The 17,562-nt window shown below is 38.1% G+C and overlaps 2 protein-coding genes across 2 annotated transcripts; one reads left to right on the forward strand and one right to left on the reverse strand.

The window, feature by feature from the left end:
- Positions 1 to 383: 383 nt before the first annotated feature.
- LOC117213627 (homeobox protein goosecoid) lies at positions 384 to 9,498 on the forward strand. Its single transcript, XM_033459123.1, has 3 exons — positions 384 to 1,761; positions 3,182 to 3,471; positions 9,072 to 9,498. Exons 1-3 carry the CDS (start codon positions 1,272 to 1,274, stop codon positions 9,285 to 9,287), a joined length of 996 nt encoding a protein of 331 aa, XP_033315014.1. The 5' UTR covers positions 384 to 1,271; the 3' UTR covers positions 9,288 to 9,498.
- A 1,690-nt stretch (positions 9,499 to 11,188) lies between these two features.
- On the reverse strand, positions 11,189 to 15,158 carry LOC117213770. The gene is made up of 4 exons (XM_033459402.1): positions 14,795 to 15,158; positions 14,494 to 14,719; positions 13,651 to 14,153; positions 11,189 to 13,196 (listed from the first exon to the last, which is right to left on the reverse strand). The coding sequence occupies exons 1-4, from the start codon at positions 15,097 to 15,099 to the stop codon at positions 11,207 to 11,209; spliced, it is 3,024 nt and encodes a 1,007-aa protein (XP_033315293.1). The 5' UTR covers positions 15,100 to 15,158; the 3' UTR covers positions 11,189 to 11,206.
- Between the last annotated feature and the right edge of the window lie 2,404 nt (positions 15,159 to 17,562).

Raw genomic sequence — 17,562 nt, forward strand, 5'->3', positions numbered from 1 at the left:
TAAATACGTTTCTTCCACCATTTCCACCGGTGTGAAAACCTCTCTTTTCTCCACCCAATGCACCGTCGAAGCCCCGACGCGCGTCGACGGGGTTGAAAGGGCATTCTGCCGGGCCGTCCGACGTTCCTTCCCCCACTTTTTCAACAACCACCCCTCAAATCATCGTACTGTCGTCAGGAGATCGCACCTCCGCCTGTATCCTCCGGGAAACCATCGTTTCGGTGCCACCGTTTGCGTTCGCGTCTCCTCTATGCCTCTTTCTCTGTTCAGCTTCCTGCTTCAAGCCTCCCCCGTTCATCCCTCTGCATCTCCGCGACATCACCGCCGTGTAGGGGATGTCGAGAGGCGGAAGGGTGGTGGAAAAGTGGATGGAGCCTAGGGTGAGCCACGCCCCTGTTCCAGTGTCGGCAAAACTTCGCCTGGGTATATTCGAGGGTGTCGCTCTGTCCCTATGTCACTCACACGGGGGTGGCCACCCGTACCCATAGATGCCGACGAATCTAAGCGCACCCTCAGAGGTCAACGCGTACACGAAGCTAGACCAGTCGTTGGCATATCCCTTATCATCGGTGTCAGTCGCTGCACATCTGGGCTTCTCCACGCGCGTCGGATTGATTTCGTCCTCGTGGCCTCCCCGATCCGCCGGCAGGGCCTCGTTTTCGCGTACATATTCGCTCGACTTGGACCTTATTATTTTAACGTCGATTTGAATTCTTTTATCCCTTCGTGAACAAACGATGAAGTGACCGACTCGATTTTAGTACAATAAGCAAAGAATTCGCTCGAGATTGTGATAGATTTTTGGAAATCTAAGTGGACGGAATAGAAGACAGTGAGTTTGGTGATTCTTCTGTGATGAGACAAAAGCGGATCTCGAAGGATCTTGTAATATCAAAGACTTGAATGTTTCGTACCGTACAGGCGATTTTTCACCGGTGTTCTTGATATGTGATCCTCCGTACGTATCCTAAATAACGAACGCTTAATCGTGAAAAGGCGCTACGTCACATCAATTAAAAGAAATTTTTCTACCGTTTGCAAACGTACTAAATTAAAGCTCAGTGTATATAAAATACGTATACCCGCGAATAAGGAATGTCTTTGTTCCCGTTCTAACGATACTAATCCTCGTGATCGACAATTTTAAATCGATAATCATTAAACGTGGTCGAATTTTAAAATCAATAGTCATCGAAATAATCTTCGAATAATTGTCAAGAATAAAGTAACAGTGAAAGAATTTCAATTCACAACGATAAGACTCCTGTAACATGGTAGAAAGTACCTATGCGAGTGATTCGCCCAGATCGCGTTCTCCGATGACGGAGCCGTCGAGTCCTCTTCAAGATGGTCCCGGAATATCCGGCTACGGTCATCGATATCTCTACAATTATTCGCCAGAGAGCTTGCAACTTAAGCTGAAGAACAACGACGAGCAGAACAATGTGACTGTAAGGCGACACGACATCGATGGACGAGACAGAACGTTTTCCAGGAGTCCATTGAGCTCCGACGAGGCGCGATTCAGACCACGCGAGGTTTCCAGACCGAGTTCCTCGGCAACTATGTCCTCTCCCACGTCCGCCTTCACCATCGAGAATATCTTAGCACCTAGACCTATCGGAAACATAACTCCCACCAGCACCAGCGGCCTCGGATCCATTATTCAAAATCCGGAGGTCGTGGGATCGCCATCGAGGGCCATGCATCCTCTTCAACAACAGATCCATCATCTCGCGTTTACGTCTGCCGACTTGTTTGGTATGTTGCTTTATTAAATTAACTATTTTCGCTATGAAATATTCTCAATGGAATTATCGATTGAACTAAGTGTGGAATAGTTTCGATGAAATGATTTATTTCACAAAAATTGGGGAATTAGATAATAATAATATAAAGGAATATCTTTGATATTAGATTGTTATATGTAGTTTATTGTTATATATAGGCGAGGATAAAACTTATGGTTCTTCTATGAACGCCGGTGGGTAATGATGAATGTTACGATTAGTGTACAGGAATTCGATGTTAAAGGAATGAAGAAATAAAAGAATTTAAGGTTTTTAAACTTTAAGATTTTCCAACTAGGAAATCAGGGAATTGCACGTTCTTCCAATATGAAAAGCAATTATGGAATCCATTAATACGTATTATAGGATTTTACTTACGGAGGAATCTAAGAATATACAAGCATGAATATTATAGTATTATCCATTTGTAAGACTAGAATTGAATTCTATTCTAGAAAGAGGTGTTTATATGTTTAAGATATAACGGATGTTAACAATACCCAAGCTTCAGGATTACAATTAATCATTGCAGAAAGCGATTTTTACGTTTGTTTAACGATTAGAGTGAATTATCGGAAAAAACAATTCTTAGTTACTCAATGATTCATCCGCCTATTATTTTTAAAGAAACCAGCTTTGCTGTTGAAATTCGAATATATCGCAATGAGACACCTACATGGAAGAGCGTGGCGTTAATTTGCAAATAGCTTGCCCCGCGGTTTCGCATATATTACGTCGAGGAAAGCGTCTCGTAGCGGAAAAATGAAAGAAGGCGTAAATCCTCGGGTGGGCCGACGCTTCTTGCAACGAAAATTTCCTTTATGCCCCCCAGGGCTTTAAGTATTTCACCCGCAAGAACCTCGCCGCAGATTGGGGATGCGCGAGCTGAAATCCGCAATCCGTTTCGATCACGCACGAACGATTTAGCTGCTTGCAATCCCGGTGCCGGAAGATTGAAAAACGAGAAGGAAAAAGTATGCAACCAGGCTCGTTGAATGGAAGAAGAAGGAAGAAACAGAGAACTCGAGTAACGCCGGTTGAAAGCATAAATTCGCCCTTCGCACATTTTTATGCGGAGACGTCGCCTCTAAGCAGCTTTCTTCCAGATTTTAAACCAAAACATCCCTTGGGGCTGGGGTCTACGAGTATTTTTTGTTCCTTCATCGTGTAGTATAGGGCTGGAAATTCTTCAGAGGCATTAGTACAATTTTATAATCGTCGATTATGAACGTGTACTTTTCGCTTTCCGATTAATCTTCTTCTCTTAATTCTTAATTTAACCTTTTCTTTCCCTTTTATGTTTTTCACAAGCAGTATTTCGAGGAATTATTTTATAGAATATGGATAGCGAAATTAATTTAGTATCTGAAGATTGTTTTCTTTCGTTTCAGCCGCAGCATATCCTACTTTATACTCCGGCGGCTACGTGGCAGCAATGGCAGCTGCCGGCGTTTCGCTTCACGGTCAACCGGCCTTCTATCACGCAGCTCATCCCTATCAAATAAATCCAAACGCCGCGGCGGTAGGACCCATGGCGAAGAGGAAGCGTCGCCATAGGACGATATTCACGGAGGAACAGCTAGAACAATTGGAAGCCACCTTCGACAAGACACATTACCCTGACGTGATCTTGAGAGAACAGCTAGCGCTTCAGGTCGATCTCAAGGAAGAGAGAATCGAGGTGAGTTTTGAGAAAAGAAATCAAAAATCCTTCGTGAATTTAGAAATTAAGAGTTATCATTACGCTGAAGATATCGGCAACCCGAAGTATTGAATATTGGCGAATTGGGTGATCTTTTCCTATTTAATAGATTACAGATTAACCCTTTTAGTGACGAACAACGATACATCGTTATTAGCAACACCTGAAAAAAGTGCCAACGACGATATATCGTTGCGTATGCGATGGCGCTTCACTATTCGCAACACGAAAGAACTTTATCTCAAAATAAATTTATAAAACGTTATAAATGGTTGAATATTTCTGCAGAAGTCCTATGTGAGATGTTCCACAAATTGAAACAATTATTTACGGCTTTAAACTCTTTGTTATATTCTGCGATGGTTGATACCGAAACTGTGTATACGCTAGTGCCATAAAATAAAATTCGGCACGGGAGATTTGCTTGAGACTGTAATCACGGATTTTAGATAACACTGCTTATAACAGAATATCTCATCTTAGAGCAGAATAATCTTGCATCGACAGGGCGAAAATAAAACGTTTGTACGAAGATCACGCACAGTTTGTACAATAATCTATGTAATAAAGCATGATGTATACGTCAGTAACCATCAATGCTAAGTAAATTATTTGTGCAAATAATAATAAATAAATATTACACGTTTCCAATAGCCGGATATATGAACTATAAATGTTTACAATAATATTAGAATGTCATTTTAGTAATGTTATACTAGCTCACTTGTTTTGGAGCAATTTTGTGTTTTGATATAAGAAATTTTATTACAAATAATTGAGAATGCAATATTTATGCTTTATACTACGTGTCCTACATCGAACTATAGCCAAACGATGATTCTTCTTATTTGTAAATATTGTTTATAAAAGAGAACTGATTTTTCCATATTTCCTAATGATTTTGAATAAGTATTATTAGTATGATTTTGAACAAATATTGAAATATAATTGGCATTAACTTATTCTCCCTTTGTTTCGTAATATGTACCGTTTTGAATTTTTAAAAATCATTCTTTCTTCTTTTTATGATTTTTTTCTCGAACCGTACCAAATTACATCAAATTGGTTCGGTATTCTTCGTTTAGGTACAATTCTTTCGGTCGGCACTAAAAAGGTTAAATAAGACGTTGTACTCGAAATTAAATGATTTTTTAAAGATCTGAAATAATAGTAATAATAATTAATAATCTAATAATCAGTGAATCGAAATATAACTGACACGTGGTAAAATTAAACTCTGCTAACTACTTTCGCTACAAATAATAAAACCATGTCCTCAATAACACAGTTATCTTTCGCTTTTTCAATTTTCCTTACTATTTTTTTTTTCTTGTTTTATATTTAAAGGGGGAAGTCGATAGCATCATGAGGATTTTGCAACGGATGATAATTGGTAGCAGCCTAAACCGACAAATTACTATCTTAAACCTGAGTGAATATTTTCGCCTGACAAACATTGACCATTCGGATTGTCGGCAAACTTTCCCTTGTACGCATAATTTGTACCGATGACAAAATGCCTCCACTTTCCGGTCTGGAAGTTCTCGATGGGCCCTGTTGTTTGTCGCCTTAATGCACCGACAACCATAACTCCATAATTCTTTAATGCGATCATTAAAATTATTTGCGACCGGTATTTATCGGTCGTCGTTTGACTCGGGCCAACAAGTTGCATGGTAGATTAAAAGCTTTGCCGATAATGTGTTTACTTCAATTATATATATGCCCTGCTATGCATGTGTCACACATACACGCATGCACAAGCATACAAAACGCGGAGAAGGGGCGTAGAATTTATAACACGTTATATTTAACGTCGTAAAGATTTACAACGCGTGTAATCGTTAATTCGTCACGAGGTAACTTTATAATTAATCGAACGGATTTATTGTCCGCCGGCATTTCATCGGACGAATGTTTTTTCCTTATTAATTAAACATCGTACATAGTGGTTCTCCAGCCATATTGCCATTTTTCGAAATTAAAATCGGTTTTGTTCGGTCAATGGATGGATCGTGTATCGTCGACGAGGATGTTTCGAAGGATTTAGGACCGTGTCATTGAGACTGGATTGCCGAAGGAACCCTTTTCTGCCGTGTTATTGTTGCTCTATTTAAGAGGAGGATCGTTGCTCACTTGCAGTTTGCTCCTTTTCGAGGATCGGACACCTTGAGAAGAAGAAATTGATACAAAAATCTAATAATATATAGAAATTAAATATAAGAATTTGTATTAAATTTTTGTATTAAATAATAAAAAAAGTTTCTATAATTCTTAAATTATTACATGAACTACGAAAATACGATATATATATGTCGGAGATGAAAGAACACCGGAGCCTTTCGAATTTTGGATAATCCTGCAACATTGTAACCTAGAGTCTACTATAGCTGTAATTGAACAATTGTAGTTATTCAATCCGATTGTAATTGTTCGAGAGTTGTGATAATGAGCTTGGGCTCGAGGCGACAGTCAGTCGCCGAACGTAGCCGCGGTCACGGGATGAACGCTTTGTCTAACAAAGGTATGGAGTAATTCTATAGCTCTCCTTAAAAGAAATATTCGTGGCGACACGCGACAGTAAACATTCCAACGGTCTCTGTCCCGTGGCTCGCTACACGCAGACCCTATTCTTCGAGTAAGATGATTGCCAGATGTCGATGTGTCTCCGCAGTACATGTTCAGTTAGCTCGAGGGCCCGTTATAAATCTTAAGATTTAGTCAACTAAAGTCTTTCAAACAGACAAACAGTCTTTGTCCCAACTACGGAAAAATAGAGGAGATCTATTTTTCAACGAGTGGCGTCTCCCACTAGCAACTTTCCCTCGAAGGCGGCTAGCATCTTTTTCTAACCACCGGTATGGAGATTGACCAATTAGCAGCAACGCCAATTTCCCTTACTTTCTGAACGAAGGCTGTTCTCGACGAATCCGATGATCTCGTGTCCTTAGACACACCCCAATATAGTTTTCCTCTGTGGCATCATCGGGACGGGAAAGTCACTCTCGCTCGCGATCTCATCTATGAAAAGAGTAGCCCTTTACGATCAGTGAATATTACGCGTCCAACTTAGATTTTGTGAGTACGTTCATCTATCATCCCGTCGACCGCGGATTCGTTATTGAACCTAGGATCATTGTCATTAGTTCCTCGAGTACCTAACTACCACGGTTACTTGTCCGGTTCTATAATAATCGTATTTGCACTAGTCAATGTCTTCTCTATTGCATAACGACAACGTGTAACGCAAACGAAGATTCGTTTCACGCCCCTAACCCTAATTCTAATGTAAACCCGACATATATATATATGTATGAATAGTCAAAGAAAATCTTTTTTCTCGAAGAATATTAATGGACATTGAAAATAAAGATAAAAATCCTAATTGTTAAAAATAATAATTTTGTTTAAAACACCACTATGCTATTTCTTTAATTATTGCCTTTAGTCTCAGCTGTCTAATTATTGTCTAATAATGGTTTTCAAGAAGTGAATTTCGATTGAATAATTTCCTATCTAAATCTGTAAACACGAAAGTTTGCCTAACAATGCTAAAGATAAATTCGGCACGCAGGAATTATCGCGATCACACGATAATGGAATACGAGAAGAATCAAGGAATGTCTTTTACTCGTGGCGGTGCAATTTGTTCGAACAGTCGTACAATCCCAAAGTCATTCACACTTATCGTAGACCAACAGAGACCACCCGCGTCGTCGGCTTTGCCAAAGGAAACCTCTTGTCTCGAGAGTCTTCGAAGACTTTGAAACAAGATATACCTGCAGCGCACCTGCCGCATCGAGGCAAGAGTTTTGGTGTTTGTACAGAATTAGTAGAAAGACGACTTTCAAAATGAGAGAGAAAAAACGAAGGCGAGGGAAACGAAGGAGAACGGGGAAATAAAGGAATGACTTGAAACAGCTCGAGAGAACGAAGGCCCTAAAGCACTACGCTGTGTCCTCTCTCTGTTTGGAAAGAAGCACGATTGTTTACCCGTGCGACGGTCTTTTCCTATCTTCGTGATTGCATCAACAGAAACACGAACGACGGACATGTTATAACAGCAGAGACGTAAAAGCGCCGATACCTAAGTATTCGTGTAAAGTTGAGTGAAATTTGAAATTCGATGGATAATCTCAGATTGAAATTTTATCGATGCGTCGACTGATAAAAACTACCGTGTATTTAGATCGAGGTATTGAGGAAAATTTAACAAGTTGATACACGCAATACGGAGAAAGAATGTTTTGCATAAATAAATATCACGAAATATCGGAGGGAAATACGTTTGAAACGGATAGAATACTGAGGTGTGTGATTATTGTATAATTCAACGGCTAAGAGCCAGGATCAGTGCGATATTGGAAACGATGAAGCATCCTATCGGTAACAAACGAGAGAGAAAGATAGAAAGAACGAAAGAGAGAGAGAGAGAGAGAGAGAGACAGGTCGATTGTTGGGCGTTTCGTTTAAATCGAGTCGGACAAGCGTGATGAACAAATGCTGATTTCGAATGTGGGATGAAGCCTTTTGATCTTCGATGGCTCCCTTGCCTCGTTAACAGTCTTCTCGATGAGATACACTGACTCGCAGGTGAACGAGGTTATCAATTAAACGTTCTACCTGCCATGGGTTGAAATTGAGGTCTGTTTAGTAATTTTACGTTACAGTGGTAGCGAATATACCGGGGAATGAACGAAACGCTTCGACTGGAATGTAATTATAGTAATCAATCGACGAATGTTAATATATCGTACAAAATAATTAGAGGATTTAAACTATTTAAACAAGGCGATTATATAACACCCTCTCTTTCAAAAATCTATAGGTATACATATTATCTCAACAGGAACTTTATAATAAATGTATTGTTAAAAGAAAAACTATTTCGTTACGTTAAATTATTTAATACATTTTTTCCCGGAGAATCCGCCGTCATTTTGCGTATAGTATTGATATATCGTTAACCAAACATCAATTGAGCAATCAACCAATTTCTTGTGTTAGATATTTATTAGATTTTTCCTTGCGGTTTCATAACAGTAAGTCATTGTCAGATTATTATATATTTTCAAATATAAATATTTTACTAACATTTGTTATTACATAGCTGTAGCTTTCGAATATTAAAAGTCATAATTATTTAACATCGTCATTAATACTTGCAATACTGCTTCTTTACAATCCACGTTTAAACAATTCAGAAAATTAATTTATGTAATAATCGCCACAAAACATCCACCTACCATATTGCAATTTACCAGTGAATATCGTAATTGATCTTAATACACAGAAAATGCGCTATATTTCAAGAATGGTCTCTATCGATGAAATACGAAATATCGAATATTTTCAGCTATTATAAAACAATCATTAACAATAAAAAAAGACGTAACCTCGTCCCCTAAAAAAAGAAATTGAAAAGGAAGGAAGTATTTAAACCTTACACGCCTCGATTCCATTTCAAGCGTTTTCATAACGCAAGGAAACATCGTTTTCCCTGTCTGAGAACTCGTAGAAAATAAACGCGGCCGCCTAGGGCACGATGAGCCACCCTCATCAAACATTTCCTATTCCAGGTGTGGTTCAAGAACCGACGTGCCAAGTGGCGTAAACAGAAACGGGAAGAACAGGAACGTATGCGGAAACTTCAACTGGAGCAACGCCAGCGTGCCGATGACAACGTTTCAACGCCTGCGGTCAAAGTAGCCGAACATTTGACGTTGACCAGACAGCAACAGCAACAGCAACAACACGAACAGGATACCGACAGCTCGGATCTCGAAGTGGCGTAGTCAAAATATCGATTGTAAAACTTTTTTCCTATTTCTTTTCGTTTCCCTTTCTCTTTTTATTTCGCCGACGGTCGAAAAGATTCGAAACATACAGGTTTTTCCTGCAGACCCCTATACAAGGGACACGTGTAAATACCGAATTAGGATGTAAATATGTTTGTACATATAGCCTATCGATGTGTATAATAGGTAGTGAAATAAATTATTGATTCAAGAAAGTCACGAAAGTCAGATGGCATTTTATTTTCACTTGAGTGGTTGTTCTTGCTTTGGAAAGTACAATTTTTAGAGAGCTCGCAAAGAGAATAACACGATACGAAAAGGTATCGATGATCGAAGAATGAAAGAAGAATATGATTTAAGAGAATGCTATCTCGTAATGGAACCAATTTCCATGAGAATTGAAACATTAGAATTGATTCAGGATATGAACAAAATTTAAAAGTAAGATCAAGAAAATCATTAAGATACGAAAGTCTTTGGAAAATCAAAAAGAATATCGGTGTCTGAGAAAATTCAATACCAAAGAAATTCTTCCAGCAAAGTCTATTGTAAAAAGAATATTCTAGAAACAAAGTAGATTGTCAGTGGATATAGAAACTTCTAATATCTGGAAAAATCATGAAGAATCTTAATTAATAATCAAAAAATTATATCATAAAAATAATATCTTATAATCGAGATAGATTATCAAAAACCTTTGACGACTAATGTCCATTTTACACACGATGACTTAATGTCCGTCTTAAAATTATCAATTTACTTCATTTTCTTTTTTTTGTGTGTGTGTGCATAAGTTTTACAAATAACACTACTTTCGAAACCGATTAAACGACGGTGGAAAATTAGATTCTTTAAAGAAGTATTCCCTGCTTCTTCATTCCGTGATCAATTACGCAGGAATGTGTCTAGCATGATTTCCACGTTACACTATGGATCAGTGATTAGAATCGCTGAGTAGTTTCTCTGGCGTTGTAGTTGGAATTTAGTTCTACGTGCCTTGACGATTATATTATTAGTATTGTGCGATAGAAGTGAAACAGCAGTTAGCCCTGTGCGGTTGTAGCGCCGTTTCCTGGACACAGTAAGTTTCGCCGCTAGAGGAAAGTTCCAGCCAAGTTCGGGGTAAGTACATAAATCCCGAGGGCGACCAAGAACTAAGACGTTCTCTTGCGGTACAACTTTAATAGGTTCCGCGCCGTTGCTACACTGAGACGTAAAGACGATCGACTTAAGCACGGTTTCTTTTATTTTCACTCCTCTGTTCGAAAGATTCTCACCCTTTCTTTCTTCCTTTTATTCGAAACCGACGAATCTTTTCCTTTTCTCTCTTGGTAATTTCCTTCGAATTCGATAAAGATATTGTTGATCGAGTGCTTAGCTAATCCTCCCATCACTATTGCAGATTTTTTATATCTTTTAATTTAGAGTATAGATAAAATGATTTGGTTAGAAAGTTTCGATACTTAACAAATATTCGATGGAATAGAGTAGATTTATTTTGATATAAATAAAGATACTAAGCTACAATGAGATACTTAAATACAAGCTGAATGAAGCTTGGGAATATCTTTTGAAGTACATCTTTTCGTTACAGTCCACTATGATAACAAAACGATTGAAGATTTGATTTACCATGATTTATCATTCAATTAGTAAATACATAAAATTACTAATTTATAAAAATTTCATTTAACATATTCACAACATACGATAATCCCTTTATTAATCTTCTCAAATGAAGATTACATGAATACAATAATTTCAATAAAACTAAAAACCTTTATCGAAATAAGTCACATTCTAAAGACTAAAACGAGACTAAAAAATACTAAAGTAGAGTTCGAACTAGACTGCATGTAGGTATTACATATGAACAATTTAAATTTTACAAAAGGAATGAAACAAGAATCTAACGATCATCCTCCACCTTTACAGCACAATTTATCGATAGTTCGTGCGGTTTCCGCTCTCTTATGCTTCCACTTTTTCATCTGTTTTTTCTTCTCCTCGTCGTACGGGCACTCGACTTTGGTACCTCTTTTAGCTCTATCCTTCTTCTCAGCTCTTCCAACAGGAAACACAGAAGGACCTACATCGACGACCTTCAATATTTCGATAGGGTTCAGAGCAAACTGACTGCATTCCGGTGAACCGATCGTCAACACTAGAACCGTGATGAATTTCAAAAAATACGTGGCTCTTAACAGATAAACTGCTCCCTCTCCGTACGAAAACAACGGCGGGCCCAAGGAGTTAACGTCACACATATAATAAGCGCCACAAAATTTAAACACGCCTAAACAGGAGCTTTCGCACGTTAAAATACCAAATTTATACTTGAGGAACATCTGTTCTAAAGATTGCCATAAATACTTGCCAGATTTCGCGTACAATCTACCACAAATCGCTGGCAGAACCTTTGCTTCGAACATCGTCTCGCCGATCTTAAAATGACTCATCAAATATCTGTTCCAACAATTCACGTGACTATACTCATTTTTTGTGGATTTAAATTCTGCTTCTAATTTACTATGCGTGTAATATCTGTCTCCGCACATAACAATCACGTCCAGTGTCTTCGAACTCCAATACTCAGGCGCCATAATTCTTGTCATACCAGCGCAAACCACGTAACAAGCGTACGTTTGCATCCCGCGGTTTTCTCTCTCGAACATACCATCCGTGATATGAATCTCACCCCATAAAGAAAATAATTTGTTTGATTCTTCTACGACGTATTGATGCCAGCGCATCTTCCCTAGGCCGAGTTCCTTGCTGCCCTTTTTCTTCTGAGGAACAGCTAGTGATTTTGTCCAAGTGATCTTGTACAGTTTCAGCCATGTTGGTTTTTCGATCGATTCCTTGAGGTCACCTTCCTCTTGCTCGATCGTGCACGGGTCTCTCATGTCTAGAGGATCGAAAGGACAATCGTCGATGGTCTTCTTCTTCACGTAGCGTTTAGGTGGCTTTGGTGCACCTCGTTGAAGCAATTTAAGATTGTGAATTTGGCAGCAGAGATGGGACACGTGGAAAATTTGGATCGTGAAGAATTTTTCTTCTGCCTCTTCTTCGGCTGTTTCTGGTTGCTGTGCAGCGCCCGCTTCCTTCCAATAGCTTATTCCTGATGGCTGTGTACGAACCGATTCGTTCGGACCACTTGCTTGCCGTTCAACGTTGGGTTCTTCCGAAACGCCCGATTCTGTTGCAGTTTCTGCCTGTTCCATGGTTAGTGATGGTTCCGTAGCTTCAAGATCTTCTGCAGTTATTGGTTGCTCAGTTTCTGCTACTGGTGTATCAGTTTCTGGTTTCTTTTCTAGTTCCTCTTTGCTCGGTTTTGGAGTAGTATAAACGTAAGCTCTTAATAGAAGAATCATCAGATGCCTTGTAAGAGATTCTTTGGAGCAAAACTTCAAGATGCAAGCATATCCGTTATCGTCCCAATAGCCGAATTCGTCGCATCGATATGGATTGTATAAGTACCAGAATAGATTGTCTTTCCAAAATGCTACGGAGAATCGGGTGGTGCGGAATATACAGTTACGATAACGTACTTTAAGTTTGTCGAACCACTCCTGCACTCTCTTGATGCCTCTGTGAACTGGCGCTATTTGTTCATCGGTTATTTTCTCGGAACCGATTTCCAGTTTAACGTTCATCAGCTCCTTTCGTTCCAGGATCATTTTTCGTCGCATGTTCCTTTCCTCGTAATCCCATGGAATATCAGTGACGATTGGAACGTCGTTTAATTCTTGAATCAATCTTACTTCGATGCTGTATTTGTAGTTGTACACGACGATATCGTCTAGCCTTTGCTTGTCCTTGATATTGATCATACCCATGTGGGTGTACAGCAACCACGCGTGATCGTACACATAATCGATGTTCGCGCTCCAGGCATACTTGTATCTTATAGAAATACATCTATTCGTTACATGTTATAGAGGGACAATTTATAATTTACGTGATTTAATGCGTGAAAGATTAAAGGTACAATACTCTATACGAAACAGTTCTACTGTATAATATTTCTCTTGTCGTAGAAATACCTCTGATTATTCTATGTAAACTTCATATTATGAATCTTTTATCGATTGATAAAATATTCGCACAGAACTTTCCAATTTCATCCAACAAAAATAAAAAGAAAAAAGAAATCTCTAAACCTCTAATTATTCCAAATACAATTTACGTTATTAATCTTCTATCAAAAAATTAATCAGACATTCACACAAATCTTTTCAATCTTTTTATAATACAATTCTACGATTCATCTAATAGGAAAGAAAATAAAAGATCCTAAATCTTAAAAGTGCAAATTCTCCAAAAACTTTAAGCTTTATGAGATGTGTTCAACAGATACCTCAGTTGTGTCTTAGCTAGAAGAGCAACGATCGCCTGATAAAAGCAGAACTTCCACGTCCTTTTGCGCGCTCGTAGAACTCCCAATTCTGGCAAATGCATACCCTTCAACCCCCGAAGACATACATCTGCGTAGATCCTGGTTCCCCGAGCTTTCGAGGGTAACTCGAAAATGATGTAATCACCGTCTACTAAACCGTGCTGTTCACCAGCAGCACGATCGACTAGCATCTCCTTGGTTGGTAGGGGACAAGATTGTGGGATTCGAGCATGACCTAATTCCTTACGATCGGAATAATCGTTGTTCGGATCTTGAAAACCATCGCGTACATAGTCCGGATCGCAGGGAAACAGATCTTTTCGTTTCATTCGCTTCTGCCTTCGTCTCTCCAGCAATTCTTTTGCCATGTCTCTCGTCGTGCACGGCCACATTCCTGGCCATCTATCGTCATCGGTCTTTGATATCTGTGGCTCTACCGCTGTGTCGGATTTGGAGAAGTGTACCTGATGAAGTACTCGTAATTGAGGATCTTTTTATATTGGAATATTTCTGTATAATTTATTTTTAGTTATTCGTTATTTTGGGAATGTTCTACATATGCAAACGAAGTGTAATTTTAAATAAAAATTCAAGATACAATACCTAATTTGAACATTAAGATTTTAATAAAAAATATATAAAAATAGTCTTGCATGGGTGATATAATTGCCTGGAGCAAGACCACTGTAATTGATTTTCATCCCATAAGATCATTACTAATTATAGTTGACAAAATATGACCAATTTGTCTCAAATATCTCTATGTAATTCATGTTATAAATTACACTTCGATTATTTACTAACAGGTATGTTTGCACGCATGTTCTTCCAGATTCGTATCATCTTCGATCGATCTAATTTGTCAGGCAATTTCGATTGATCCTTCAGCTGGAAAACGTTAAGTGGTAAACACTTGTAATGGGTAGGCAGATCTTCCGACGATTGAACACGAGGAAATTTTCGAAGATCAGCAGGCTTTCTATGTTTAAAAATATCATCCTTCTCTCGTTGCTTGTAGTCTTCTACGAATCTGAGAAAATTGTGAAACTGGTCACACGAAACATTAAGCATATAAGAAATACGTGGCTGCTTCAGCATTTCTTACGTTTTCATGTAAAGTTGCCAAAGCGGCACGTCGCATTTCCATTTCTCTCTCATACATCGTTCCATCCAACTTTTCAGTTTCTTCTTCCCGTGTTTCTTTCTAACTTTTGTGGATGCATCTTCATATTCTACGACATCTTCGTCCTCTTCTTCCTTTATTGTTTCTTCCTCGGTTACGGTTTCTTCGTCTTTTCCTTCCCGCTCTGTATCTTCTGTACCCTCTGTATCCTCCGTAACCTCCATGTCTGTAGTGTCATCGAGATATTCGGTCGTAGTATCTTCATCGGTTGGTTCAATCTCGGCCATTTTCTCTCGATTTCTTCTTATTTACTTCTCTATCGACGAATTATTAACTCTCGCACTTTAACTTTCCAACTTTTGCGCCTTTTAATTTTTCACTTGACAATTTAACACGATTTTACCGAATTTGTAGATATTGTATCTCAAGCAAATTAAGTCAACTCATTTTTAACTAGCATTAATATCAGGATAATATTTCACGATAATTTAGTTTATAAGATTAAAGGATCATTCTGAAGCTCTTTTTATGTCATTTTTTACATCTTTGTAAATGATTTAACCATGATTCGATAGAAAATTTTGATATAACCTGACAAGTGATAAGCGGCGTCGACTATACACGTGACATACGTTTTTCTCGTGGAATTTGAATTTGTCATCGAAAAATATTTTCGATGCGAAAAATTGAAAAATAATTTTGTTCTATATGTCAATCGATTCGACACGGATGGACATGCAAGCGGAGATGAAAATAGGAAGAGGAAAAAACACTGTAATAAAAATGCTTTATTGTCTCTCTTGCATTCTGCGAGTCTATTTAATAACGAAGGAATTGCGTCGCGCTTAAACATTTTTTCCCGCTTAAATATACTTCCCGAAATATGAATAGCTATTTGGGAACGTCGGAGCCAACCGGGGAAGCTGAATAAATGCAGCTTCTCAAAAGGGCTGACGAAAGATTTAAAGTGTTCCGTTCTGTGATTTTGTAATTATTTTCCTCCGTAGTAGACGAAACCTTAAAATGGCAAGCAATCTCAGCGCGCGAAGCCAGACCGTGACACAAAATTTTCAAAGTGTTTATAAAATTACGCCGGCACACGATAGAAATAACGTGAAACCTTACTTTTCGGGTAATATTCTGATCATTATTTAAGAGCCCTGCTCATGCATTGACCACAAATAATTCTTGTTGCAAATGTTTCGAAACATTCCGTCATTAAAATAAAAACATTTGTACTTCAAAATATATGTGAATAGATATACACTTCCGCTTATAAGTAACAATTAATAATTAGAAGCAATAGTTACTACCGTTTCGTGATATCAACGAGCTATAAATTTACATTGCCCGTTAAAAAACGTAACAGTAAGATATTTTATTATTTACCAAATACGCTGCTGCATAAACATATTTACAAAGAAGTTTGAACTAATTAATCTTGGCAAATATTACGATATAATATAATATATTTTTAATATGAATATAATTGACTATATTAACAAAGCAGGAAATTTCTATCTAAACAAATTATTGATGAATGATGAAATTAACTCGCCTTTTTCTACTGAAAAAGCGAAAATAATATAAAATATCGAAGAAGGTTATTTACAATATAACAAAATCTAATAAGTCGCAATCGAATCAATCGAATCAATCGAATCAATTTACGGAATTTGATAGAAGATTTGAGACAAAACCAAAATATTTTATTTCTAAGCAAAAAGTAAAATAATCATAACTACATAAGAATTATCAATAGAATTACTAAAAATATATCTCTGGCTAAATGACACGTATACACAGAGCGTCGAAATGGAGTGGTCTTCTCGAACTTTAAGTGCAGCTAGATATATTCTTTAACGGCTATCTATCTATCGAGATAACGAAAATGGAGCAGAGTGTCGTTTGCTCGATTTTTCTAGTAAAACGAGAAGAAGAGGTTCGAACGGGTCCACCGATGTATCCCGTGGGAATGCGAGCAGCAGTCGAAGTCAAAGTGAATTTGAAGCTGAAATCGGCCTGATCCCCGCAAGGTTCCACAGTGGAGCGAAGTTTCGCCGAGCAAATCAAAGATCAAGATAACTCGGTCGTTGAAATTTTAATGAACCAAGCTCGCTCACAGTTCCATCGAGAAAAGGTGGATCGATCGGTTGAATACGGCTAAATCTCGAAAGCTGGTTGAAATGAATTATTATCCGACGAGAAGACGTGGCCACGTAGTAGGTATGAATTACCTGCGAATCAAGATAACACGAGGGAAAAAGAAACTTGGATCGAATGTTCCCGATGTCGACGCAGATTTCAATAACATCGGTATTTAAATTACTTTCGAAACACGATATTAACGTGTACTTATTCTACAGGTTTCCCCTACATTTGCATATTAATATTATTTGTTCCCCAATTAATAATTGCTTTGCAGAAGCACCAACTTTACTGTTCCATATACAGGGTGTGACAGAACTGTAGAAGCAAACTTAATTAAATAGTAAGATTGCCGGAGTAAAGGGTAAATAAAAGAGAGAGAGAGAGAGAGAGAGAGTTAATTATTCCATACATACAAACATCTTGTTATAAGCAGTCGTAATAAAGAATTTCGTGATATCATTACTTCGAGGTAGAATTTAAGTAAAAGATTGGATATATCTTATTCGTGTGTCCCTTCCACCATTTTGTTGTGACGCTGAAGCTGTATATGTTCAAATTAATTAGTGAAATTTGCTTTTCAATATCCGGTTGTCAAATGT

This window comes from Bombus bifarius, unplaced genomic scaffold (assembly GCF_011952205.1).
Source record: "Bombus bifarius isolate JDL3187 unplaced genomic scaffold, Bbif_JDL3187 scf7180000009125, whole genome shotgun sequence".
NCBI classification, from domain to species: Eukaryota; Metazoa; Arthropoda; class Insecta; order Hymenoptera; family Apidae; genus Bombus; species Bombus bifarius.

Coding starts and splice junctions, on each gene's coding strand:
- LOC117213627 (XM_033459123.1), top strand. CDS start 1,272: ATGGTAGAAAGTACCTATGCGAGTGATTCGCCCAGATCGCGTTCTCCG. Junction 1,762..3,181: donor TACGTCTGCCGACTTGTTTG/GTATGTTGCTTT, acceptor CTTTCGTTTCAG/CCGCAGCATATCCTACTTTA. Junction 3,472..9,071: donor TCAAGGAAGAGAGAATCGAG/GTGAGTTTTGAG, acceptor TTCCTATTCCAG/GTGTGGTTCAAGAACCGACG.
- LOC117213770 (XM_033459402.1), bottom strand. CDS start 15,099: ATGGCCGAGATTGAACCAACCGATGAAGATACTACGACCGAATATCTC. Junction 14,154..14,493: donor ACATGCGTGCAAACATACCT/GTTAGTAAATAA, acceptor GTACTTCATCAG/GTACACTTCTCCAAATCCGA. Junction 13,197..13,650: donor CTAGCTAAGACACAACTGAG/GTATCTGTTGAA, acceptor TATTTCTATAAG/ATACAAGTATGCCTGGAGCG.